Here is a 27,738-nt window from a genome sequence, read left to right as displayed (position 1 = left end):
AAAAAGGATTTTTTGGTAACAATTAAAAATGTGTTGGACTAATTGGTGCAAGTATTTTGTTTTGGGATTAATTGGGTTTTAAACTTGTTACATGGGACTTATCAGTAAGTTCCCCAAATAAAAATAATAATAATAATAACGAAAATGAAATGTGAGCCTTTAAGGTTTAATAAGTACTTTATATGAGTTTTATGTAACCAAACTACTGCATTAGTGATAAAAGATGACATAGTAGGGAGTAGGGGTATCGCAGTTTGATTTTAGACAGTTTGATTTGTGGTTTGGACCTATCTATATATGTGCGGTTTGAGAAAAATTAAACTTGTAATTGTTTGCAGTGCGAATTACTGTTTGTGCGGATAGGGTTTATGAACATGCCGGCGATTTGCGAATTAGATTTTTTTCTTTAAAAATTTATTTTTGGGCCTTTTTTTTTCCGTTTTGTAAATTTTTATTTTAGATCCTTTTCCCTCCATTTTCTAAAATGCTCAACATTAATAATTAATGAATTAAAACTTATGAAATTAAAAACATAACAAAATTAATTCCTAACACAAGCAAATCATTCAAAATCCTAAATTAAATCATTAAAATCATTCATTTCCCAATAATACAATTAAAGTAGAATCATTCAAAATCCTAAACTTACTTGAAAGTAATTCTTCATTAACTTTTACATTCATCCAAAATACAATAATAAAATAACAATAAATTGTTGTGAAACTTTATCCAATCCAAACCCATTAAATAAAATAAAAACATTTGCAAACTCGCATACTTCATCATGAATCACATTTGACTTTCAAAAATTCCAATTTCGTGCATATGTTTGATGAACTCTACACAAAAGCAAACTGAAAAGTATATAATGTAATCTTCAATCTTCATTATTCCTTTGACAAAAAGTGTAAAAGAATAAAATATTAAAAAGATAAACAAATGTGTATATATTGCATCACAATATAGTAAAAAAATGTGTTGAATACATGAAAAATTTACTAATGAGCAAATGGATATATTCCAGGTTAAAAAATAAATAATAAATGAAGTCTAAGTGTGGGCAAGTTCCTATGGGTGCAGGTAAAACCTGCAATCTGCGATAATGTCATATACCAAACCGCATCCGCCCATATTGTGTCTACGAAACCGTCCATTTATATACAGATCAATTTGAGTTGGACGGACTGTACAATTCAAATAACCCTATATCCTGTCCTAGTAGGGAGATAGTCTTTCGTTTTGTATAAGAAATAATAATTCTCATTACTTGAATTTGCATCACAACATTGGGAGTGACTAAATATTAGATATACAATGATATTTTGTAATGGTATCGCCAACCAATGAGGAAATTTATATTGTTGTAATGAGATTATATGATTGGATTAGTGAGAGACCAAAAGTGTTCACCTAATTCAATTTGTGGTATTTTATTACCCAGAAACACCATAAAAAGTTATGTCACCTTACTATCAATTGATTACTAATATATACTCATAGAATAATGATATACAAACAATTTTTGTATAAAATTTTCATACAGAATAATATGATTTCTTAGTATCCTTTCATTTTCTATCAAAAAATCTATCATTATCTTCAAAATTTAATAAATATTATTGACACATCATTGTAAATGTGCTTTCTGGATAAATTTTGTATTGTAAATCATTTTCCATACTCATAATTAGGGGTGTGCATAATACCGCCGAAACTGCTGAAACCGTTGAAACCGTACCGAACCACACCGCCAAGGCAAATTCGTTATTATTTGCCAATCGAACCGCCGGTTTTTTGTAAGAAAAATGGCAAATTTTAATGACACTTTTATCAATCTGCCAGTTTCTATTTTTCTTTCAAACCGCACTGACCCGCACTGCTATTAAATCATGTTTTATAAGATTCTAAAAATTCTTTTTTACTTAAGTTTGCTTGTTGTTCTATACTTTAGAATATAGTATTACATTACTGCTCGAGGGGAATTCAAGATGTCAGTAATCCAAAATAAAGTTGGATTCCAATTCACTTTTCAATTTTTTTTTTTTTGGCGATGTTGCAAACTTGCATTAGCTCACTTTTCAATCTAAATACTTTTCAACAGTAAACATTTTCAATATATTGTAAACCCTGAATGATATTAATTTTATGTATTGTATTTGATCAGTGTAGCTTCCACAGATGCTTGTAATGAACTGATGGCATAATCGTTGATATTATCATGTTGTTGCTACACTTGTTACATCAGAAGAAAGCTTCGTAAGATGCTTAACATCACGGTATCTGTCGTCTTTTTTTACTCTTTGATTTAAGTTTTGTAATTTGAATTATATTTTTTATAAACCGCCAATCCGCCCGAACTGCCAAGGCAAATCCGCCATTATTTGCCAACCGAACCGCCGGTTTTTGATAAGAAAAATGGCAAATTCTAGTGACACTTTCATCAATCCGCTACCCGCCATATGGTTTCTATTTTTTTCTCAAATCGCACTGACCCGCACCGCGCACACCCCTACTCATAATGCCATCTTAGCATGTTGAGTTCTATGGGCCGAAAGGATTTTGATTAAAGTCATATCAAAGTTGGGCTACAATGAAACAAGAGCTAGGTCTAGGCCCATAAATAAAAATCATATGGGCCCTTCCACACAATTACGTAGATTTGCTGATATTGATGACTTTAACGGGTATTTGAATACATATATATATATATATATATTAGATAAAGATGTGAAAGAAACAATAAAATAATTTATATTTAATTCACATTTTATTTTATTTTTCTTCAAAATTTCTACATAAATCAATCCAAATACGACCTAAATTAGTTCGGTGTGGCTTCATGTTACATAATTAGACCATACACAAAGATAGGGGTAAGCATACGTCGCGTTTGGTTGGAATGAAACTAAGCTTGAGCTACATAGTAAGCAAGAGTATAAATGTTATTCCAAATCCAGATTGGCTCGATATTGAATTTAATCTAATTATTATAAATTTTTTCTCAAAAATATTGTTAAGAGTGATTTTGTGGTTGATGTTATATATAGGCCGATGAGACTAGATAGGGTTAGAATTAGCAGTTTAGGCCCAACAAATAAACCGGCCCACTTGGACTATCTTCATCTTCCACCAAAAACCCTATAAAACCCTAGTGTCTGCAACACAGCCTCGTAAATCTCTGCAGCGTCGCTTTTGCGCCGCTTCGCAACTTTCTACCATAGACGATTTGCCCTCTTTCTCGGAAAACAGGATTCACTTCTCTTCTCCATCAGGTTTCGTTCTCGTTCTTTCTAATCTTCAATTTAAATTTGTGCTTTTTTGATTGTTTATTTGTGTTGTTGGTTATCTTGAAAATGTAAGATTAGAAAGGAAAAGAGACTGCTTTTCATAGATATTTTTATTAGTTTGTGATTGTTTGATTTACTACAAATACTTGAGGCAGCTGAGTTCAATTTCATGTTAACCTCATATTCATACTTGCTTTTCTTTTATTGAAATTCATGTTATTCATTGAGATCGTTGAGACAATCACTTGTACCCAAAAAAAATTCAATTTTGTTTATGGGTTTGAATTGTACTGGTAGTCTGGTTCTATGATGTGTTCAAGCTTAGTAAAATCAACGCACTTCTTCAAAATGCTAAAAACTCACATATATAGACTTATTTATTGTGCACACATATACAACTAAACACACAAGGTAACTTATATGAAACATATGAAATGGCCTCTTGCACTGCATTTGGTATAGTAAGCGTGAGAAGAAGTGATAAGATTATTGTTTCTCCCCATTTGTTTGGATGAAAAATAAAAGAGGATGTACGCATCTTTTTTAGTTTATTTACTTTGTATTTAGATGGGTAATTTTTAGATATTATAATTTTTTTTTTTATAAAGAATAATTTTTGTTTCTCAACAAATTTCTCAACTTGTAGTAAGAAACAAAACTTGAGTTTAAACCTATGGGTTGTTTGTTGCAGCTTAGTTAAACTGAAATATCATGTTTGATGTTGCTAATTGTAAACAGCTATATTTTAGCTTATTTGAAGCCAAATAAGTTGATTTTAAAAATCTGGCTTTGGGATGTTTCTTAGTTTTTTGCTTATGCAGGAATCTATTCTTAATTGAAAATTTACTTAAATACCATCATGCCCCTATATAAACAGACCAGCCCTCATTTCTCTTCTACTTCCGAGCTTCTACTGCTAATAATGGCGGAAAATACAATCACAGAACAAAATTCACCTCTTTGTGTGTACCTCTGACTTCTTCTTGTTGTGCTGTGTAGTTGACATAGGTAACTATTCTCTTTGTTTGCACCTCTTTCTCCCTCTCTGTCTCGCTCTCTTTGAACTCTCACTTCCTATTTATTCTACTTCCTCTAGTCCCTGTGCTCTCTATCTTCTCTCTTTTTTCGCTAGTCTTGTGAGTTCTCAGATCAACATTAGCTATGCTTTTCAGAGGGATAAGTTCTTGATGCATCTTGGTTGAGCAACTTGAGTTCTATTGTTTTGATTTGAATTTGTTTAGTCCATATGATGGGAAGATTGTTTTAATGTGTTTTTTGAGAAAAAATTGTAAAGAATGAATTAGTTCTTTATTTTTTATTTTTTGAATTTGTTACAGTTTTGTAATATCGAGTTTCAAAGGAATGAGATTGTGTAATATAATTGACTTTACATAAGGGTTTTAACTAATGATGAGCTTAAATTAGGTTCAGTATGGGTACTTCTTGTTTGTAAATAGATAAAGTAGGTGTTTGGGAAGTGGGTTTTTATGTAGATTTTTTTTGTTGTAGGATATTATTGGATAAAAAAATTTTGGTGTTTGGGAAGATAGTTGAGTTTTTTTTTGGTTGGATGTGATGCTTGTGAGAGAAAAAGTAAAATGATTATGGAGTTGGATGTGATATTTGGTTTGGATTTGTTTTTTTTGGTTTTGCAAAAACTGTCTTTTAGTGGAAAAAATCAAAAAAAATCCAAAACCAAATCTTGCCAAACACCACCAAAATTAGATTTGTCTGGTTTGTACTGCAAGCTTTGATTTGATGTGTATTGTTATTGTTCTTTATCTTGTGCTGCTGCGTTAGGGTTAAACTTTAGTGATTAGATTGTAGTTTTTCTGGGTTTTTCGGAGGATTCTTGTGCCGAAAGAGTTCTACTCTCTCCAACAGTCATACACACAAACAAATCCTCTTTATCTCTCTTCAGCACAAGAATCCTTAGTTGTCATTGTGTATATGGGTTATTTTTTAAAATGTCAAGCTGAAGATACTCCGGACCCCTATCTGCCCTGTTTACATCCCTAATGAAACATTTGTTGCATTCTCAAATGGTTTTTATGTTTCCTGTAATTTTCTAACATTTATAGTTTCTATGTTTGTATTGCAGAGGGAAACATAAATTATTAATTATGGTGCAGTACAACTTTAAGAAGATAACAGTTGTTCCCACCAGGGATGATTTCATTGATATCATCCTTTCCCGTACCCAACGTCAAACACCAACTGTTGTTCACAAGGGTTATGCTATCTCCCGCATCCGTCAGTTCTACATGCGTAAAGTGAAATACACACAGCAGAACTTTCATGAGAAGCTTTCAACTATCATTGAGGAATTCCCCCGGCTCGATGATATTCACCCTTTCTATGGTGACCTTCTTCATGTTCTCTACAACAAAGATCACTACAAGCTTGCTCTTGGTCAAATTAATACTGCAAGGAATCTCATTGGTAAAATTTCCAAGGATTATGTGAAATTGTTAAAGTATGGTGACTCACTTTATCGATGCAAGTCTCTGAAGGTTGCGGCTCTTGGCCGTATGTGTACTGTAATAAAGAGGGTGGGCCCTAGTTTGGCATACCTTGAACAGATCAGGCAGCACATGGCTAGGTTGCCTTCAATTGATCCAAATACAAGGACGATTTTGATTTGTGGGTATCCGAATGTGGGCAAGAGCTCGTTCATCAACAAGATCACTAGAGCTGATGTGGATGTCCAGCCCTATTCTTTCACCACAAAGTCTTTATTTGTCGGTCATACAGATTATAAATACCTAAGATATCAGGTAATAGATACACCAGGAATCTTGGATAGGCCATTTGAAGATCGAAATATCATTGAGATGTGCAGCATCACTGCCTTGGCACATTTAAGAGCTGCTGTGCTGTTCTTCTTGGATATTTCTGGGTCATGTGGATATAGTATTGCGCAACAGGCTGCTCTTTTCCACAGTATCAAGTCATTGTTCATGAACAAACCGCTGATTATAGTTTGCAATAAAACCGATTTGCAGCCGTTAGATGGCATATCTGAAGAAGACATGAAGTTGGTCATGGAGATGAAATCTGAAGCTATGAAGACTGTGATAGGTCAAGGTGGGGATTCTACAAATGATGAGGAGGTACTCTTGACCATGAGCACTTTGACTGAAGATGGAGTAATTGCAGTAAAGAATGTGGCTTGTGAGAGGTTATTAAATCAAAGAGTGGAATTGAAAATGAAGTCTAAAAAGATAAGTGATTGTTTGAATCGCTTTCATGTTGCAATGCCAAAGCCACGCGATCAGAAAGAAAGGCCACCTTGTATACCTCAGGCAGTCTTGGAAGCTAAGGCTAAGAAAGAAGTGGATCAGGAGAAGAGGAAGCTCGAGAGGGATTTGGAGAATGAGAATGGTGGAGCAGGTGTATATTCTGCTAGCTTGAGGAAACATTATGTTTTAGCAAATGATGAATGGAAAGAAGACATAATGCCAGAAATTCTTGATGGGCACAATGTATATGATTTTGTTGATCCCGATATCTTGCAAAGGCTCGAGGAGTTGGAGCAGGAAGAAGGTCTTCGTCAGGATCAGGATGAAGGTGAGGATGTGGATATGGATGGCACCGAACTGACCCCAGAAGAACAAGAAGCGCTGGCTGAGATTCGTAAAAAGAAAAGTTTGCTTATTCAACAGCATAGGATCAAGAAAAGCACTGCAGAGAGCAGACCAACGGTACCAAGGAAATTCGACAAAGACAAGAAGTTCACATCAATGAGAATGGGAAGGCAGTTATCATCTTTGGGGCTTGATCCGACTCTTGCAATTAACCGAGCTCGTAGCCAGTCAAGGGGACGTAAGAGGGAGAGATCTCTTGACCGTGGAAATAATGATGGTGGTGATGCCATGGATTTGGATGCCGAACAAGCTAACAAGAAGCTTCGGACCTTGTCTAGATCCCGATCAAGATCGAGGTCACGTCCACCTGGTGAGTTGGTCCCGGGTGAGGGATTCAAGGATTCTGCTCAAAAGGTGAAGGCCCTAAAAATGGCTAAGAAATCTGTCAAGAAGAGGAACAAGGATGCTCGACGTGGAGAGGCAGATAGAGTTATTCCCACTCTGAAACCAAAACATTTGTTCTCTGGGAAGCGCCCAATTGGAAAAACCAGTAGACGCTGATGAAATTAAGGTGCATCTTATACACATTTTGGACTTTTATTTTAGGGATTTCTCTTCAGCTTTTTTTTGTTTTTTCACTTTTCTCTTTTATCTTTAGTCTTGGGGTGTGTTTTGTTTCTTGCAGCCAAGGGTGATATATGTATTGCTGATAGGGTGCACTATAAGCCTGCAGGCTGCATTGTACTTGATATTGCACTTGGAGATTCTGGGTCTATGATGTTGAACCAGCCTTTGTTTTGTTTTGTGTTGCTTTTTTTTTTTTTTCTCTCAATGCAATTTTGAAATTTTGATCTCTCAATAATATTTTGTTTTTCAGTAGGTTTGGCAAAGTGACTTTTTACCATTTGTAATGTTGACATCTTTGCGTGCTAATCTTTATTTTGATATTTGTGGAATTTGTTGAGTTGTCAGTTTTTGTTTTGGTTTGGTTTGGTTTGATTTGAATTGGTTCTATTTGTCTGGATGGATTTTACCTAATTATGAAAAAAGGACATACTACTAGATGTCATGGTTCTATTCTTGTCCTAGTCTATACCAAAATAAATGAATAAGGATTTTGGAATTAGGGTTGATATGCATCAGGAATTTGGAATTTCGATGTTGATATTTATTTATCCAATATCAGTTGATATATAATTGTTAAGGATACCCGATATATTCTGATATTTAAAATCATGATATGAACTCAAATCCACTGGTTTTGAGATATGAAGCTTCAACTACTCTTGTGATATTTTGTTGTGCATACCCTGGATTCCCATGACATTAGATCTCAGTCTCGCCCTTGTGAGTTCAGAGCATTTGAAATCTGTTGTGACACTAAAACTTGTGGCATGAGAACTTGTAGTTCAGAGCATTTGAAATCTACTAATACTTTCATTAGTTAAGGTTATGTGTGGTTTATGGATTTGCAGAGGGATTTGGAAGCCCAAAAAAAAAGGCGTGTGAAATATAAATAAAATGTAATTATACTTTATTCATATTTTATTTATCTTTTTCTTTTTTTTTTTCAAAATGTCTCACTAAATTCATAAACCAAACACAGTTTAGGTGATGCCATAAAATTGTACGAGGATAGTGGTGCTGTTAGTCAATGAGAATTCGTAACATATATTTTGATCCAAAAAAAAAATCGTAACATGTATTAATAGTGAGTTATCACTTATAAATTTGAAATATCATACGGACAATATATTAAGATTGTGTTTGATTTATGAATTTGAAAAGGGATTTGAAAAGAGAGAGAGAGAGAGAGGTGCGTTCAATGTAGTTATATTTCATTCATATTTCAATTAATTTTTCTCTTTTTTTTTTCAAATCCTAAACCAAATACAACGCAAATACTTTTTACATAATATTCTAAGACTATTGAATAATTAACTGTGTGTTCTTTTTTGTTTAAAAAGAGAATAGAACCATGACCTCCAGTGTTTGGTACTGTATTTGACTTAGTTTGTAATTCTAAAAATTAAAAAGATTTAAAATCCTTGTAACCAATTATTTTTATAAAATAAAAAATTAACTTCAACTTCATTTTCTTTGGAGAAAAAAATATCAATAGAAAAATTACGGACGATTATTGGAAAATGATATCAAACAAAAAATAATTGTAAAGTACATAAGATTTATTTTTACAATTTAATGCATAAATTGCTTATTGTTCAAAATTCATATAAAACCAATCTCTTTTTTTTTTTCTTTCATTTTTTTTTAAATTTTTTTATGTTTAATACTGAACATAGCATAAAACTCAAACAATTTTAAACTAGTTTATAAATTTCCAAAATTTGATTAATTAGAAAATGCAAATGATATCAAATTGTTTTTAGTGATCTTATTTTAAAATATTAAGGAAATGAAAAAAAAAGGCGGTGCGAAACAAAACAAAACAGGAGAGTACAAGTGGACCAATGCAGCCGCAACAATAGGAGGTAGGGAAGCGGAGAGAGCAATACTTGGGGGGTGGCAATAGCAATCTTGAATCGCGTTCACTGAACTGAATATCATCATCAAATCAATACAATACAGAAAGAAGAAATCAAATCATCAACCAAGAAATACGAAGAAGAAGATTTAATCTTTTATTTAGGCAAGTTGTATTGTATTATTTGTGTAAGCTATATATTATTATTATTCAAGAACAAGAATTTGCATTTTGTAAAATAAACCAAGTTTTGTTCTTAATGCTGCTATCTTATCTTGCTTTTAAAAACTTAATATGATATTTGGAAGACGATCTGTGATTTTTCATCAACAGAAGACTGGTAATCTTTAGCAGCATACACAATAGTACTAGTATAATTATTGCAGACAAGAAACAAAGCCTCTTTTGTCTTAGAATAAAACAAAATCATGAAATTTTATTGTGTTTTTGTTGTTCAATGATGTTGCATCAGACTGCTAAGCTATATTATTATTGAAGAATTTGCATAATATCAGCTTGAAGAAGCCATCTTAAAAGCTGATTTGCTTTATAGTCCACATTGCAATTATGCTCTGCTACTGCAAAAGCAATGGGCTATGAAGGTTCTTGACTAGTATATTATAAACAGAGTCTTAGGTTGTGTGTGGATCATGAATTTGGATATGAATATAAAAAGGAAAAATGTGAGAGAGATGTGAATAAAATATAAACTAAATTTTTTCTCCATTTCCCTTTCCTTTTTTAAATTCCTATCCAAATTCATGATCAAAACACAACATTAATGTTTTTAATTTGGTCTCCAATCTCTGCATTGCAAACCCTGAGTTTCTTTGGCTTAAATAATCACAGTGCTATGTGCCTTGCCATCTTGCAGAACAAACCTGAGTTCATCATACTTGTTTTCTTTTGTGATTCACGTAGTTATATATATTGTATGCACCCATGGAATGCATTAGCAGCATAAAACATACAGGTGTTAAACTAGTATTTTTCTCATCTTTTTTTTCCTACTATTGTACTTTTGCACGGGTGAAGACCATGTTCTGTTGTCTTCAATCTAAAGCTGCTGAACCTTATATGAAACTCTGTGGCATTGACCGAGAGGATGTTCTTCGTCACTTCTTGTTCATTGAAGGCTCAGGTTTTTACCACCAAGGGTCCATTGGTTAGACTCCTCTCTCTCTTTCTACATGTCTCCATGCATGCTTTCATGTTTTGTGCACAGCAAAAAATTACTTACTCTTGTATATATGGTTTGTTTTTGACACGACTGAGTATATTTTGTTACCCAAAAAACAACTTAAGAGGGAGTGAATTAGGTTTCTACAAATTAAAATTAATAATACCCCAATAAAATTAACCACTAGTACAACAAATTATTAACAAGCACAATGATGAACTTAGCAGTAAATGATCAAGCAAAATAACAATGAAGTATAACTAACATACAGGGTAAATCAAATTATTAACACATGAATATTAAATAGTTATAGCAGAAGTAGGAAAGTAAAGAGATTAAGGAAGAGGAGACAAATAGATTTATAGTGGTTCGGCTTCAACCAAGCCTACATCCACTCCTCAAGCTTCACTTGAGATTTTTCACTATCTTTTAACTTCACAGGGGTGCTAGCAACCTTTTTACAAATGAAGCAATCCTCCACGGATTTTACACAGACTTTACAAGCCCAAACCCTTGCAAATCTTAGGTGATTCACAATCACTCTCAAGATTTCAAGAACACAATGTTTTCAACACTTTTACAAGATAAAATAATATTTTTGCTTTCAAAGAAAGTTTACAATAAATATTTCTTAAAGATAGATATATAAAATGAAGCTTTGATTTTTCTGTAAATCTCACACAGGAAAGATGAGCTTAATGCTATAAGGTTCAGTGTATAATTTCTGAGAAAAGATGTGAGTGATTACAGATCAAGTAATATTTTCAGATTTTTTGTAACTTGTTTACATTAGAGGCTTTGGTATATATAATGAAAATTGTAGCCGTTTATTGCCGTTGTATTCATTTGAATTTATGGCCGTTTATAGCCGTTGTATTTCCATCATTACCAATTTGAATATCTTTCACTCTATCATTACAAATTTGAATATCTTCTACTTAAACCTTTTGAATCTTTTGGCCTTTTGAACCTTTATAGTCGTTTATGGCCGTTGTACTTTCATCATTTCTAATTTGAATATTTTCCACTTGAACCCGACTTGTTGCTGTGCTAGGCTGTTTGAACCTTTGTTTTGGACTGTTTGAACTGCGAATTTAATCAAATATTAAATATATTCTAACAACATTTAGGATAAAGGTTTAGGTGAGAAATAATGGGACAAAATAAATTTTGATTCTATTTTTCTCTTTCAAATAAATCATCAAAATAAATTTTGGATTCTATTTTTTTCTTTCAAATAAATTAAAACATAATTAAATAAATCATCAAAATAAATAAGTCTAGCATTTTTGTTATTAAAAAACACAAAAAGAAAGAAATAAAGAAAGAAAAAAGAAAAGAAAGAGGACATGGTTTTTGAGGTTTTTTTTTTTTTTTTTTCCGAATTGGCTTAATCAGTAGTAGTCAATGGAAGAATATATGCCCTTTTGATCATCTGAAAAATTCGTCCCATGTTGAATACAATGTGAGTGCAGAACTGATTACCTCATTTGACAGAGGTAATACTTTTCTGTGAATTTTTTTTTTTTTGTGGCAACCATATCAAAAGGTCGAACTCTAACCTGTTCGCATTTGATATTGAAACAACAAATCTCATTTATAGTCTCTGTGAGAAGTTTTTGACATCTAATCTCTGTTGAAGATTTTTAATTACAAATGATTTTTTTATTTTTTTTTTAGCGAGTGCGCAAGTGCAATTTCAAGTCTCGTTTCAGTTATTTAACATTGCAGCTGCATTGAGAGTATTGTCGTAGTTGCCCTCACCTTATTCGGCGTTAAACACTCTGCTGGTAGTCCTGACTTCTTTAAGGGATGCTGTTTATGATTATGTTGCCAAGCAGCGCTACAACTGGTTTGGGAAGGAGGATGACTGTTTGGTTCTGCAAGAGAAAGAATTGCTCGAGCGATTTATAGATTGGGAATAAATGTTGGATCGTGGCCGACGTGATCTATGATTGGCTCCCATAATTCAATTAGCCACAAACCACATTTTGGATAGAGTTTTTGTTAGATGTCTTTGTCACTTTTCTCAGAAAGATACTATAATGTAAAGTTGTAAATGCACAGTATCTTGTGGAGTGTTGAATGCACTATATAAATGAAATTGCCTATAGTGAGAGTAGAACTTAATTTTTGTAGCAATGTGATCAGACAATCTTCTGATCAGCAAAGAAGAATTAAGAAGCACTGAACTCATGCTTTTGCTATAATCTATTCTAAACAGCTACACCAAACGGGCCAATACATCCATTTATGATACACATCCACTAGTGATTCGGCAGAAGAGAGTGAAAATAAGTTTTTCTCCAAGTTATAAAAACACACATTTATCATTTCTCAAAATTCATTAATCAAAAATCTTATACAATCCAGTATAAGCTCCCTATTACTGTCGCTACAATGAAACCTATCGAAAATTTCCACTCCAATTGATTTCCAATTTAACTATAACAGGGTAAATTACAACACAACTATTCAAAACTTGCTCAATAAACTTAGAATTCACTTGAAAACTCAACAATATGATAACTTCAGCAGAGTAGAGAATATTGAGGATGCAGTGTTATTGATTGCTATCAGCACTGGTCCATTCCTTCCAATCCTTGTCGACATGAGCTTGGGCCCATTTAACTGCTGCACGTGCGGCTTGTGGTCCTCCAGGCAAGCCCTGCTCATTCAAAGTATCAGCCATGTCGATAAAAGGTACCACCAAGAGTGTACCCGGACCCCCATATTCAGTGTGTAAGAAGGTGTTGAATATCTGTTAAAGATGACACATCAAAGGGTAAAATAGTTCAGCATCTGTATTCTGTAATCTAAATAGCATCGACAAAAACATTGTAAGCAGGTTATCTGATGAGCCCCCACAAACGAGAGAGAGAGAGTAAATCTCCAGCCAACAAGAGTAATTCCACACACAATAACATGACAGGTAGTTCACAATTTGATTATGAAGTCATTCTGAAGGGTCCTTGTACATCCTATTTCAAGCTTGAGACGACATTCTTATCTTACTTCTTTCCTTGTGTTTTCATATTATTTCAAAGCATCAAAAGTAGTCATAAATTACTTTTATCGCTCAATTTTCTGCTTTGTTGCACTTTATTTCCGACAGCAATGACACCCTGCAAGTGACCATTCCTTTTGGTCGTTGTACCTCTCTCTTCTCGAAAATGGAAAAACCCAAAATATGTCTTGCCAATCCCTACAAAATGTAGTTTTTCTGGAGGAAATTCCAAAGAGCACAATGGAGGTTTTCTTTGCCATTTCTTTGTCTTTTTCCATAATGATGTAAACAAACACGTTTTTCAAGGTTGTTTCTTGGGGGAGAAATCTATAGTCAGGGACATGGTATTTGTAGGCTGAATTTCCGAGTGGCTAAGAAAAATAACAATTTTATTTTGGTGGTTGTTTCAAAAGTTTTCTCAAGTCCTTGTTTCTTAATTTGCTAAAATACATTCGTTTGAGCCTATTCTGATCAGGAAGATAACAAAATCAGCGAAAAAGAAATACGTTCAAGCCTATTGTGATCAAAAGCTTTCATCTTGACCTTTAAATAAATGGGAGAGATGAAATTTATCGGATAATTTAACGTGCTTACTTTCGAAACTGTCTTCTACCATAAGAAACTGAAATAAGAAATTCTAAGGATTAAATAAATGAAATTGATAGTTCAGAATGAAATAGGAAAAAATAACCATAATTTCGGGGATAAAAGTGAAATTCAACATATATATGCAATCTCTCTCCTTTTTGCTTGAGATATGCAGTCTCAAAAACATACAAGAAAATTTTATAAAACCAACATAAAAAAAGAAAGGAAGAAGGGAAAAGAGAAGGAAAGAAAGAGCTACCTCAGTGCAGATTCCAACAACCTCATCTAAAGAATCTCCAAACAAATCATCCTTTTTGGAGAGTTTCTTAATAAGATGATTCCTAAACTTCTCTGTCTCCTATTCCCACATATTATTACAATAAAGCAAGAAAACACAAGCACTCAGTCACTGAAATTTAACACAAGCAAATCAACAAACAGGTAGAGGGCAATACTCACTGCGTCAGCAAATTCAGGAATTGGGTCTGGGAATTTGTACTCTGCAGCCCTGCAAATCAGCCTTGCGGAAGAGAAAGAAGAGTATGGGGTAGATGGGTAGTGAGAAAGGCTTTTCTTGCCCAGTGAAGAGAGTGTATGAGAGTGTTTGAAGCTAATGGTACTACTGGAGTGAACATTGTATGTATTTGAAATGTGAGCTAAAACCCAACAAGTATTTGTTGAGGAAGAGGAAGAAGAAGAGAAAGTGGTGTTCAAGAACAGTGAAAGAGAAGGATTTGAGGGTAAAGGAGGAGAAGATTTGAAAGTTAGAGGGAAAATAGATATAGCCGAAGCCATCTCTATTTCTTTACAAAGCAGAAAATGGCTCTTATCTATTAATAAAGGGAAATTTATTGGAAATGTTTTAAATGGTTTATTGAGAAGTTTTTATTAGATACAACAATGTGATCAGTCGGTTCTTTTTTAAATGTGGAGAAGTATTGGTTAGATGATATATTTTCACTAATTAATTGTGAAAGTTTTTTTTATTTTAGAATGTATAATGGGTATGGTGTGATATTCTAATGTGTCAAGTATTAATGTGACACTCTAACGCTGAAAAATTCAAAAAAAATTAAAAATTCTTTAGTATACTTTTTTTAAATGTGACAACGTGACAGATATGATAGGACACTTCAAAATTTTTACTTAAATTTAGTATACTTTTTCCACATATGACAATGTGACAGATATGATGTGACACTCTAAAAAAAATAAAAATTCTTTCGTATACTTTTTTTAGATGTGGCAACATGACAAGTATGATGTGATATTTTAAAAAAAATTAAAAACTGTTTAGTGCACTTTTCTTTAACGTGACATGTGACACTTCAACGTGACGAACCCAATTTGATTGAATTACTGCGTGTCTTCATGTCATGCGCCAAAAACCAACTAATAATGAATTCATGTCCTTACACTGCGCGGGTTAAAAACAACCAAATTTTAAAAAGCTAATAGTGCGCTTTTTGAACAACGTGACACACAAATACCCCAATCACTTTTCCTTTACATAACCATGCCACCTTTCCCCCAACTGTACTAATAATGGCAAAACAGTCAACAAATAATTTAAGGGATCACTCAGTCACCAAAAAAAACATTTAAGACCTTATGAATTACAAGTCTACAAAACGGAATTTACTAATCAATTCCTCATTAATAAATACAAAATAAATGAAGATATTTACTTTACATAAAATAAAAATAAAAAATGTCAAAATTACAACTTTGTTCTCATATTATGTCCTAATATTTTGAAAAATACTAGAGATACAAATTTTTATCATACACTCACATGACACATGTGAATATTTAGTAAAAATTTAAAATCTATAGCATTTTTATAATATTTTTAACCCACAAAATAAAACTCACGCCACCATTTATTATATTTGGTTTCAATTTTTTGAATTTAATTTTCTAAAAATTAAATTTTTTATTTTTTTGTATATTTTTGTTTTTAATAAATATTTTTAAAATTTTAAGCAATTTTTTTTATTACTTTTTTAGACGCACCTTACTTAGATGTATCTAAAAAGTAAAATATTTATAAAAAATAATAAATACAAAAAAATATAAAAATATAGTGAATTTTTGTAATTTTTTATATTTAGTGAATTTTTTAAAGATTTTTTTCACAAATATTATACCTTTTAAGTGTATTTATGTTAGGTATATTTAAAAATTTAAAAAAAAATTGCTTAAAGTATTTAAAAAATTCAGTAAAAATAATATATATATATATATATATACTAAAAACAAAAAGTTTAATGTTCTAACAAATGAATCCAGAATTATGAAACCAAACAAACTGATTAATTTTAGGAAAATGTCTCACACGCATATGAGACATTTGGTCATTTGTTTGGGTGTCTCTATTTACACACACATTTCTTCTCAAGACATACCAGTACTTAATTCACACCTTTAATAATTTAATAAATAATAAATTTGTACAATACACACCACAATATTCTAATTTTTACCCTTAATCACACTCTCCACCACTGCCGCCGCCGCCGCTGCTGCCACCACCTGCAACCCAGCTCCGTCGCCGTCGCCGTCGCCGGTGTAGCCCCTCCCCCTTGCCCTCTCTTCTTCAAGCCACCATTGCGATATGCCCTTCAACCTGCCCCACTTCAGATCTAAGGTTTCAGAAGGTAGAGATTTAGGGTTCAGAGGCGAAGGAAAGAAGAAGAAGAAAAAAAAAAAAAGAGGAGGAGGGAAAGAATAGTGGGGGAAGGGTATCGGAGGAAGGGGGCTGGAGAGGAAAGCTGATAGGAGAGGTGCTATAAGGGTGGCGCAGAGGGGTAGGAAGGATGGCACGAAGTTAGGGTGGCAGCATCATCACTAATGCCGACTAGGGTTTACAGTGGTACCATAGATCTTTCACCCCCTCCCCATCGCCACCAAAACCCCCTTCCACAAAAGCATGAGAGAGAGAGAGGGGAAAAAAAAAAAAGAGGTGCAATTTACCAGAAGGAAAGATCGCGAAATCTAAGTTATGGGGGAGTGCTTGTGACTGACGGAGAAGGTGAAAGAGGCACTGGCGGCTGCGGGAGAGGGGTTGATAGCGGCAAGAGATAGGAAGTCAGCAGAAGGAGGAGGTGCAGGTTAGGGTTTCGAAGGAGAGAGAAATAGAGAAAGTAGAAGAGGATATTTTGGTAATTCTTTTTATGGATAGAATAGTAATTAAAAAAATGATGTGGGATGAGTAAATTAGTGGTGTGTAAATAGAGACACCCTATTTGTTTGGTAAAAAATTTGATATCCCTAACATTACCCTTAATTTTAAGAATTTTTTTCTCTCTCTCTCTTACTATTGGTGCCAACCACCACCACCACTCCAACCCTTCCTTCACCCTCTGCCAACTCTTTCTCCACCTTCTACTACCATTGCTATCTCCACTCCTTTTTTCATCCTTCATCCCATTGTCACCCCCTTCCCTTTCTACCTTGCAACTCTCTCCCCCAAAACACTAGCCACCACAACCACCTTCAAACCCCAAATTCAGCCTCGTAAGAGAAATTCTATGTAGTGCAAGTAAAAAATGTGCACAGTACAAACAATAATTGAGGTCAGTATAAATGTTGATTGTCTTGTACAAGTCATGGTGACACCGATTCTTACTTACCTCTCTAGCTACCTCCCTTGGCCCTCTAACCCTCCCTACCTATCCTGCAACCCTAAACTTGCCACCCTTCTTGCAACCCCAATGCCCGCCCCTTTGGAAAGCCTAAAACCACCACACCCATCCCCAACTCTTGCCGCAGGATGGGATTGAAGATAGAAGGGAAAGAAAGAGGGAGAAATGGTATTTTAATACAAATTACGAGTTGTTCTTATTTTCACATCTCTCTTCCTCACTTATTGCCACTGCTTTTGTTTTCTAGGAGAACTGGTGTTTTACTACAAATTACAAGTATATCATGTTAGAAGCATTGTGAATGTTGGAAACAGCAATCAAGTGACTACTTTATAAACTCAAAATGGACTTCCTGTACAACTACTACTCCATCCTTTAAAGTTTTCAGCAAAAAACTACAAAAGCAATCACCCATTAGCAACATCTTCACTGAAATACCTCAACTCCGTTACCACTTAATTAACAAAATCAAAGTATATTTCACATATTTTACAAGATGTTGTGAAGGGGCAGAATTTGTGCAGAGTCCTGGAATTGGAAAGTCATTTCATGCCAAGTAAACCCATGCATAGTCTGTGCTAAACCATTTTTGACATTCCATTACAGCATGGTCACAAAACCTCAACTACCACAAGTATGCCTATGTACAGCATGGTCACAAACCTATTCACATGTCACAGATTCCTCTCATGCGGTTCAAACCACGGGAATCCCAGGAAATCAAACACTTCTCTTTCTGTCTTGAAACGCAAACTTGTGATAGCTCTTGTGCCCTGCATGATACATACACAAAGTGAGTGATGAAAGATGTGAGTCAACAAAGGGAGAAAGCAGAACGGGGATATTTATATGTGCCAACTCCTCACCCGTTTGCTGCTAGAACTCTGAGTAGCCGGAAACAGTCCTGTATCATCAAGTCGATATCCCTTGGATTCAGCAAGTAATCTCAGTCTGCACCAGGTTGACAAATTGGCCAAATATTAAATATGTTCAGCTAAAGACCAAACCAGAGAGATTTGAATTTCTCCCAAAAAAGAAAAAAGTTCACCGGTAAACTCCTTTGGGTCCACAAGCTAATAGGACAAACTAGCTATGTCTGGTGCTTCTAGATAACACAACCACAACCGCAGATTTGGCAGCTATAGAGAACGATACATACAGTTTATGAAAAAGTTCAAGAAAACTCTCTATGATTAGAAAAGGAGCTTCTTGCTTTTTCAGCAAAACTGGAAAAGTTGGTGAATGCACACAGCATATTCTATGTTCATGTGCAAACATCCAATCTTCATACATTTGGGCAGTTAACATGTAAAAAGAAGAAAGTAATCATACCCATGACAATCTTTGTATCATTAGAAGATAGGAAAGTCCGTTAAATCAGATGACAGAAGTGAACATACCTCCTATTTAATACATCATTCCCTGTCCAAGCTATTAGTCCAAATGCATATATGTCCCTGGGATAAACCTATGAAGCAGAACAGTAAATTAGGAAATACCAAAACAATCAAATTTCCGCAACTATCAGATCCCAAAAAGATCAAAGGTGGGTCTGTCAGGGAATTCACATGTAAACAATGACCACTATGAACGATTAATTATGCAAATCAGGGTTTCCAACTAAAGTAATAATTAAAAGAAGTTAACATAAGTCAAGAAAACAAATGCAGTGTCCTTTAACATGAAGTAGAAAATATCAAAGTACCTTCAAATCTATGCGATGTCGCAGTTCTCGACCAGGATACGTGCAAAGACCAAAATATGTGTCAACCCCTGCGTCAGTATCCTGTGTATTATCATATATATACAGGGACATATTAAAAGTACGCAATGACAAACATGAAAAGCAAAGACTGGATGGAATCAAGAAGGATGCACTAGATGAAGACATCCCAGCAAAAAGAACATGGAAATTAAAAAAGAAAAAGAAGAATTAACCTCTAGGAATCAAACAAAAGGACTGAAGGAAACCAGCTAGAGAAGTAAACATAATACAGATATGTCTCACATGCTATTAAATAATAATTTTCGCCTTCTCAAAATGATCTCTGAGATTCACGATTAAGGTCTCAGGGACCAGCATACAGTCCCAGAAACATTATGCACATACAACCAACCATGTGTTTTAATGATTTAAATGTTCCAGCTGATGCTGACAATTAAAAGATATATCCACTTCAAGATATCCAAAATATGCTTTTCAATATTTGCATACAGCCATATAGTTAACCACACAAACAAAATTGAGTAAGCACAAATTTTTGCTACTCATCACTGAAAAAGGAAAGGAAAAAAAAAAAAAAAAAACCAAAGCTCTTGTCAATTTTGGCACTTATCTTATCTGCAGGTATGTCAAAATTCAACAAAAACTACAGGGAGAAATAGATGAACACAAATTTATTTATACCTATATGTTCTACACAATATTACCTCCTCACTGTGAATACTAAAGATCAAGTCTTCCCTTAAGAACTTTATATCCTTCAGATGCTCTACATATTTCCGTAAAAACCCTATATGACTGGAAGAAGAAAGTAGATTGATCAGCCTTTCAGAAATAGAACGGCAGTGATTGAGAGCTCTAGTAGAGCTGCTCTAATAGCAACTCTACTGAGCTGGCAACCCCTTTTAAAAAAAAAAAAAAAAAAAGCAGAAAAAGATAAAACAAAGGGAAGAAAAAGACAATTTAATGCCACTTTAGAGCTACATTTTTAGAGCTCCAAAGCAATTTCCATAGAAGAAACATAACTAGTAGCAAGAAAGGAGCAAACTTTTAAACTCAACAAATTTAGAGAAAAAAAATGCTAATTTGATTTAAGTAGAAGTTACAGATAATATACTGAATCATGTGTTACATAAGCAGAAAATATATAAACCATCTAAATGCCTCAAAACGAGGAAGCAAAAATCCTCTGGCAATTAAAGAGAACATAGTTATGCTTTCTACAACGTGTCAAGGTATGGCGTTTTTGAGAATCTTATATATAACTAAAGGGAATATGAGTGTGGGTAAGATTTCAGTTTGAAGAAAGGAACCTTAAAAGCCCATTTGGTAATTCACTTAAAAATTTCTTAAGAAAAGAGAAAATATATAAACAGCTAAATAAAAGGCTTGAGCTCATGGGAAACACAAACTATTTTCCTTTTCTTTGCAAGATGTGACAGATACACACTAAAAAATGTAAATGCAATAAGCAAGGTATTAAAAGATTGATCTTTACACCTTTTTCCATCAGGATGTGTAATTACAATGTCCATATCCCCACAAGAAGCTTTTCCACGTCTGTATGATCCTCCACATACAACCACCACCTTCAGCACATAAATCAAGAATAAATGAGTAACCCACATATCAGTTATAACTACACATATGCATACTCTTGATTGCAAGCTAATCTTATGACTGAGGAATGACTGTTAAAGGATGTTTAAGTAATTCAAGACCTCATGCCTTCATATACAACTAGTTTGGTTCAACAAATTAACATTAAAATTTATAACTACCTTCTAGTTAACATTGATCATTTTTAGTATTTATTGATAATTTAGCTCAAGCTGACTCAACATAAAACCTCTTTTAATTGAATTTTTAGATTAAGAATTAAGTTATAAGCGATTATGCATTATCACACACTTAAAATTTTTAAATCACTGGGTATGTTCAGCTTTAAACACTTAATTTTGATACAAATAGTCCCTTAATACCAAATTCCACAATTATTATAAACCTTATATGTTAGGAGCCTCTCTCCATAGTTCATATTTGGCCTAAATTTGTAGTCCGATAACTAAACCATATCAAGCAATGAAGAAATCAACTATGTTTATTGCTAACAATGTACCACAACCCCAAATGCAAATAAATCAACTCATAAAGAAACTCGAGTGTATTAGTAATAGCAGTCACCTCAGGCAAAATTTCTTCAGCAGCTTTCTGTAGAAGTTGTTCCATCTCTTGAACCTATGTAATTAAGATGTGCATCAAAACAAAAATTACAACTTTCAAATCACAATCAGGTGTGATGAAGAGAAAAGTAAGACCTCGTGACGTGGAATCCTCGTTTTGATATCATCAAAATATTTCAATCCTAACCTCTGTGCATTTGTTAATGAATCCTCATTCTTCAGATCATCTAGAGTTCGGTGTCCTTTATCATAAAGTTTCAATGCAGTCGCTGGACCAATGCCCCATACTTCCCCAAATAGGCTGACTGTACGAACCTGTAAAAAGAAAACAATGAAAAGTAAGATAACTTTTGACTGGAACAACAATTTCCCTTAAACATAAGCAACATATTTCATCTTTCATGCAATGAATATATGAAAGTGGGGTTAAGTACAGATGTACTCCATTTTGTTCAAAACTGATATACTTTTCTTATTCATACTGAAAAAACTATTATGCATAAACATTACAGAAGGGATAAGGCTTCAGCCATTCAGTTATGCCACAACTAAATAAAAAATCAATTATGTATTCAGAAGTTGATAAAAAAGAGTAGAGTGTGGAAGATCTGTATGATATGATGAAAAAATTAGCACTACAGGTTAAAGAAACTATTTATTGACTTTTAAGAACCTTTACAACACCTTTTCATCTGTCTCAAAGTGCTCCAACTTGGAAAGCTTCCCGGTACTCACAATCTCCTGAATCTGCAACCAATCCGCCCTTTGACTTGTAGGGTTTTATATTTATATATATATAAACCCAAAATGACTGATTTCCAAAAGAAAATATAGTAATAACTAGTCACCAACACAAACAGCAACTTCGGATGATGTTAAAGTAGATAAGTTATCTTGCGTGCCAGGCAACAATTTGAACACTATAATTTTGAAATTAAATCTGTTCACCTACATGATCCTGCATCGACTTGCCAATTGCAGGTAGATGTTTGACCTGATCCATATTTTCAATTTTGAAGGGCAACTTCTCAATAACTGCAACGGCCTTGTAATAGCTAAAAGATCTCCGATCATCACCCAGTGCTGTTATAGGAAGCAGTTATATTGCATCAAGACTCCATAAAAGTGTCAAAGGTGGGAACCCCATAAAAATAAATAATAAAAAAAAATCCACCTCTATATGTGTTCACAAGCTTCCCAAATATCTCAGTGATATTCTGGTTTTGATCAGGTGGACTATAAGGCAAGGATGAGTCTGAAATTTCAACCTGTTAGACAAATGGTATAATCGTTTATTCAAAAAATGGGCCATAACAAAAAGGCCAAAATGATATTTAGTGCTACAGACTCATATGTGAAAGGGAGAACCGGAAGAAGAAAGATAAAAATTAGACAACAAAGATCATAACTTTCACAAACAATCTGACAATTGAATAACAATCTTACAGTCTTAGTTAGAGCATCAGGAGTAGTAGGACTGCTGTTTACTGGGCCATGAGTGGGAGATAAATCATCAGAACTGCTGACAGTCTTCCTTTCCTCATACACAGCAATGTTTACTGTATCGTCCATATCTTTAGTTGATGCAGTTTTGGGGTCCTCTGGAGAGGTTCTAATCTTTTTATGATGTGATGTTTCATCATCACTGGAACCATAACCATTAGAAGCTTTAGAACCACATTCCTTCAAAGATTTGTTTGATAAAGATCCTTCTCCTGACTCCAGAGTTAGAATGTAGGGAGCTTCGGATACTTTTACTCCCAAACTCAAACTACCCTCTAGCCACTGGTAAAGAAGAACACTCTGCAAAAAGTCATGATATATCAATTATTATCCAATCAACAGACCTATGCACATCACCTGTAAACTTGATATGAAGCCTCAACCCAACATGATTGCCCAATTATTCACAGGGCCATTGAGTGTGAAAAAATTTAGTTAGCCAATAAAATTCAGGATGCACTAATCTTCCTCCAGAGAAACTACAATAAAATCATTCACTAAACATTGTTTAAAATTAGTTCCGATTTATTGAACTATGGTGGAAGTCTAACATTTTACACCTGTGCTATAACGTCCTTCAAGTTGCTTGCTTCCCATGAAGTACAGCCATTGAAATTTTCTCCACAATCATAAAAGCAGTGGTTTAAGCAGGCTAGTAACTGTGAAGTTAAAAGGACTAATTGAAAAGTCCATTGAGGCAAGTTGACCGAGTCCAATTAAGTCAACACAAGCTTCAGGTATAAAGTTAATAAGGTAAACCGCTTTTTATTTGATGAACTAGTATAATTAAGCACTTGCAATTTTAAAAAGGTTAAGGTTGTGTTTGGTTCATGGATTTGTACAAGGGTTTGAAAAGGGAAAGGAAAAAGATGTGTGAAATGTAGTTATATTTCATTCACATTTCACCTACCTTTTCCCATTCTCTTTCCAAATCCCGCTCCAAGTTCATGAATCAAACACAACGTAAAGAAATATGGTATAGCTGTCAACATCACTGTTTTGCAACACCCTATGCAGGGAAGGAGCTACCTTAAGCCTAGGGGGGTCACGTGCCCCCCCCCTCAATTTTTTATATTTATACTATTACCCTTATAAATAATAATTATGTATTATTTATTCCTTAAAAAATTATAGTAGTGCCCCTCCTTAAATCATGTAAAACTAGCATTTTTAACATTTCAAGAATTCTCTATTCTATTCTTTTGTTCATTCTTGTATACACTCAAGGCAAAAATTGAATTAAGTGATCATTTCTTTCCTATGGGATTTGTTTAACTGCTTATTTCTCTCCATTGTGAAGACTTTTTGTTGAGTTGACAAAGTTGAATTTATTAATTGTAAAATTAGTTGTTTATTTTTCTCTATTGTTGAGTTAATAGATTTAATTGTTGATTGTGAATTTATAAGTCACGTAAATCTCAGGATAATTGTAATATTCTATCTCACCGATTGATAAAAAAAATTTAAAAAAAAATGTATAAGTTGAATAAAATTCCGTTGTTACTTGTTATAGGAGGGAAAAAAAAAAAATAATGTTGTGATTAATGTGTGCTCCCTCTAAGATGAATTTCTGACTCCGCCACTCCCAGTGGAAAGAAAACTCCAAACCAAATTTGCCAAGAAAACTCCAAACCAAATTTGCCACAAGATAATGTGTCCTAAAGTTAAAACTCTCTCGAATCCTTGACTCAAACTTATATCAAACTAAAATTTGGGTAAAAATCACTCAAAACACCCTCCACTAGACCCAAACTTCTACCAAATTGAGTTTTATTCAAATTTTTACCCAAATGAATGGAGACTCAAATGTTTATTAAAATTTTCCAGGCTATTTTGTGGGTCTCAAATTTACCATTTTGCTATTATGCTCCGTTTGTTTGGGTGGAAAACATTTTCTAGAAAATGCATATTTTTCATGGTCAATGGCAGAAAATATGTTTTTACTTTGAAAAGGTGAAAAATGTTTTTCGAACTAAAATTTTACCAATGTCACCGCACCACCACCACCACTTTCACCTCCACCACCATACCACCATCACTATGGCCACTGCCACCGCCGTTACCCCACCACTATGCCACCACCACCACGTAGAAAATGTTTTCCACCCACAAAAAGAACGTTAGTGAAACTTTTACTCAAATTTATGCTTAAATCTGAGTTTTTCCATTGGAGTGCTTCGCATCAAGGTTAAAGTGGTGATAGAAAGAAAAAAGTCATCTGGCAACCTCATCATAATACATAAATTAGGATTTAAAAACTCAAATTAACATATTTGAAGGCACAATTGATGAAAATAACTAATTAATTGTAAAGAAAATGTGGGAGATGCCAATACACAATTCCCTGAACAAGAATACAAGCAATCAAAACCTCATGAGAGAGAGAGAGAGAGAGTAGCTCACTCCTTTGAAGCGAGACAAGCGTTGTCGACCAATTTGCTGAAGAAGGGCTTCGGAATTCATGGCAAAAACATGAGTGACCTTCTTCGAAAGCCGGTCTTCAATGCTAGCCCCCATTTGCTCCAATTTCTGCTTCCAAATCTTCAAAACACCAAAACAAAAACAAAATTTATCAAAATCAAAACAATAAAATCAACGACAAAAAAACCAATAACAGAAGGGAGTAATGGTGTAGCCTGCAATCGACGAGGCTGAACTCCGATTTCCACGAGGAAGACGACCATTCCGGCGAACATTCCATCAGGATCGGACGGTGCTGATCGCTTCTTCGTTGCCTTTGGCGCCATTTCTCACTTGTTCCTTCTTCTACAACAAGCCAGGACTCTAAACTGAAAAATAGTTATTATCAGATACACTCGTCTCTATTTAAACTCTCCGTGTGAACGACCACAACTTGCTCAGTGGAGCGACACGTCTAAACTTACACTTCGACAATGAGGTATTGTCACTTTATCCCTAAAAAACAAATGAATCCACTTTTCAAAAAAAAATGAATCCACTTTTCAAAAAAAATAATAATTTTTAAAATTTTTATTAAATTTTTTAATATTTGAAACAAATTTTTAAATTTTTAAATAAACCCAATATAAATACAATTAAAAAATATATTATTTATAAAAAAAATTAAATTCACTAAATATCATAAATAAAAAAATTCAGTATATCTTCGTATTCTTATGTATTTATTAATTTTTAAAAATATATTTTTTTATAAATATTATACTTTTTGAGTATATCTGGGTTAGGTGTATCTAAAAAGTAAAAAAATTGCTTAAGATATTAAAAAAATCACTATAAATAAGAAAACACAAAAAAAATAAAAAATAAAACTCAATTTAAAAAAAAAAAATTGAGTTCAAAATTGGAACCAAACAAAATAATTTTACTTCATAATGTTTTTAATTTTTCTCACCATTTTGTAATCAAAGATAATGAAAAAGTAATATCTCAATTATACATGCTAATTTCATGAGCAAAATGTTTATTTCAAAATTGATACATTTACATATATATATATATATATATAAAAGTTAGGCATATATATGTATTATATTCTTCTACGTGGAATTATGTGAAAGAAAAATATATATTTACATTTCAATTTTATAACGAGAAAATTAGTCTAAGGTCTTTTTTCTATTTTTAATAATAGGAGAGATTTACAACATTATTTTGTAATGTCTAAGATCTCTCACCTACCCCCATATATCACACTCACTCTTTTTCATCACCATAAAACTTTCGTTCCTGCAATGTTATAGTACTATCGCCACCGTTTCTCAGTCTCTCTCTCTCTTCTTCATACCCTAACAACAACAACATTTGCATTCTAACACTCTCTCAAAACCAAAATCCCCAATCTCATCAAGACCAACACAACAAGAATCTCAACCATAACAAGACATCTCCCAAAGCAGGACCGAGTCATAGATTTTGGGAAATACAATGGGCAAATGCTAGAGACCCTTCATTGGACCTATCACAAATGGGTCTCCAACAATCTCCGAGCTCGGGACTTGCTAGAGTGGGTTATGCTCATAAACCAAGTCCTCAACAACCCCATTTACAAGGATCGAATCGAATGGGAGTTCGCACAAAAAAGTCCTAAATGGCGACAACGAAGTTGGTAGCTCTTGGAGATTTAAAACCTCCATCATCCAACCACTATAGCCCTTTGATAAAAGCAAGGAAGACAAATATGGTTGATAAAAACGAAACTGAAGCTGAGAGCAAAAAAGAGAAAGAGGAAGGTAAACAAGAAGGGCTTTCATTAGAAGAGATTTCCAAGTACAAACGAAGTGCACAACAGAATCCTATGGATGTCATTAAGGTTGCCGAAGAGAGGTATGTGAAGAAAACCAAGGGATTAGGATCTTGGGCCTTGCAAAATGTTAAGGAAAGTGCACAATAGGTCAATTCTCTAAGCCAAAGAAATTTGTGAATAATGCTAGAGAAATTTCAATTTTATTTGGATTTCTCTAGTTTGAACTCAAAGAAATTTCAATTTTCTTTGGAGTTCTTATTCAATGCATCAAATACATTTTGTGCATTACTTTTTAATTAAATTATAGACGTGCAAACTAGAGA

General features: G+C 33.7%; 3 protein-coding genes across 3 annotated transcripts; 1 reads left to right on the top strand and 2 right to left on the bottom strand.

The window, feature by feature from the left end:
• Positions 1-2,875: 2,875 nt before the first annotated feature.
• LOC114322179 (nucleolar GTP-binding protein 1) lies at positions 2,876-7,830 on the top strand. Its single transcript, XM_028269442.2, has 3 exons — positions 2,876-3,272; positions 5,389-7,445; positions 7,560-7,830. Exon 2 carries the CDS (start codon positions 5,411-5,413, stop codon positions 7,433-7,435), a length of 2,025 nt encoding a protein of 674 aa, XP_028125243.2. The 5' UTR covers positions 2,876-3,272; positions 5,389-5,410; the 3' UTR covers positions 7,436-7,445; positions 7,560-7,830.
• A 5,020-nt stretch (positions 7,831-12,850) lies between these two features.
• On the bottom strand, positions 12,851-15,093 carry PRIN2 (Serine/Threonine-kinase). Its single transcript, XM_028269440.2, has 3 exons — positions 14,594-15,093; positions 14,394-14,492; positions 12,851-13,300 (listed from the first exon to the last, which is right to left on the bottom strand). The coding sequence occupies exons 1-3, from the start codon at positions 14,927-14,929 to the stop codon at positions 13,103-13,105; spliced, it is 633 nt and encodes a 210-aa protein (XP_028125241.2). The 5' UTR covers positions 14,930-15,093; the 3' UTR covers positions 12,851-13,102.
• Positions 15,094-18,083: 2,990 nt separating this feature from the next.
• Positions 18,084-26,475, bottom strand: POL{LAMBDA} (DNA polymerase lambda (POLL)). Its single transcript, XM_028269439.2, has 14 exons — positions 25,827-26,475; positions 25,594-25,731; positions 23,134-23,490; positions 22,862-22,955; positions 22,640-22,770; positions 22,372-22,434; positions 21,823-22,002; positions 21,689-21,742; positions 21,005-21,093; positions 20,212-20,302; positions 19,487-19,567; positions 19,182-19,249; positions 18,648-18,732; positions 18,084-18,554 (listed from the first exon to the last, which is right to left on the bottom strand). The coding sequence occupies exons 1-14, from the start codon at positions 25,935-25,937 to the stop codon at positions 18,456-18,458; spliced, it is 1,641 nt and encodes a 546-aa protein (XP_028125240.2). The 5' UTR covers positions 25,938-26,475; the 3' UTR covers positions 18,084-18,455.
• Positions 26,476-27,738: the final 1,263 nt, after the last annotated feature.

This window comes from Camellia sinensis, chromosome 10 (assembly GCF_055761805.1).
Source record: "Camellia sinensis isolate YWXY chromosome 10, ASM5576180v1, whole genome shotgun sequence".
Lineage (NCBI taxonomy): Eukaryota > Viridiplantae > Streptophyta > Magnoliopsida > Ericales > Theaceae > Camellia > Camellia sinensis.
This window is presented reverse-complemented; position numbering and strand designations above follow the sequence as displayed.

What these genes read in the sequence shown, in the direction of transcription:
- PRIN2 (XM_028269440.2), bottom strand. Translation starts at nt 14,929, where the DNA reads ATGGCTTCGGCTATATCTATTTTCCCTCTAACTTTCAAATCTTCTCCT. An exon ending in TTCCTGAATTTGCTGACGCA is followed by an intron (nt 14,493 to 14,593) that starts GTGAGTATTGCC and finishes ATGTGGGAATAG; the next exon opens with GAGACAGAGAAGTTTAGGAA. An exon ending in TTGTTGGAATCTGCACTGAG is followed by an intron (nt 13,301 to 14,393) that starts GTAGCTCTTTCT and finishes CATCTTTAACAG; the next exon opens with ATATTCAACACCTTCTTACA.
- LOC114322179 (XM_028269442.2), top strand. Translation starts at nt 5,411, where the DNA reads ATGGTGCAGTACAACTTTAAGAAGATAACAGTTGTTCCCACCAGGGAT.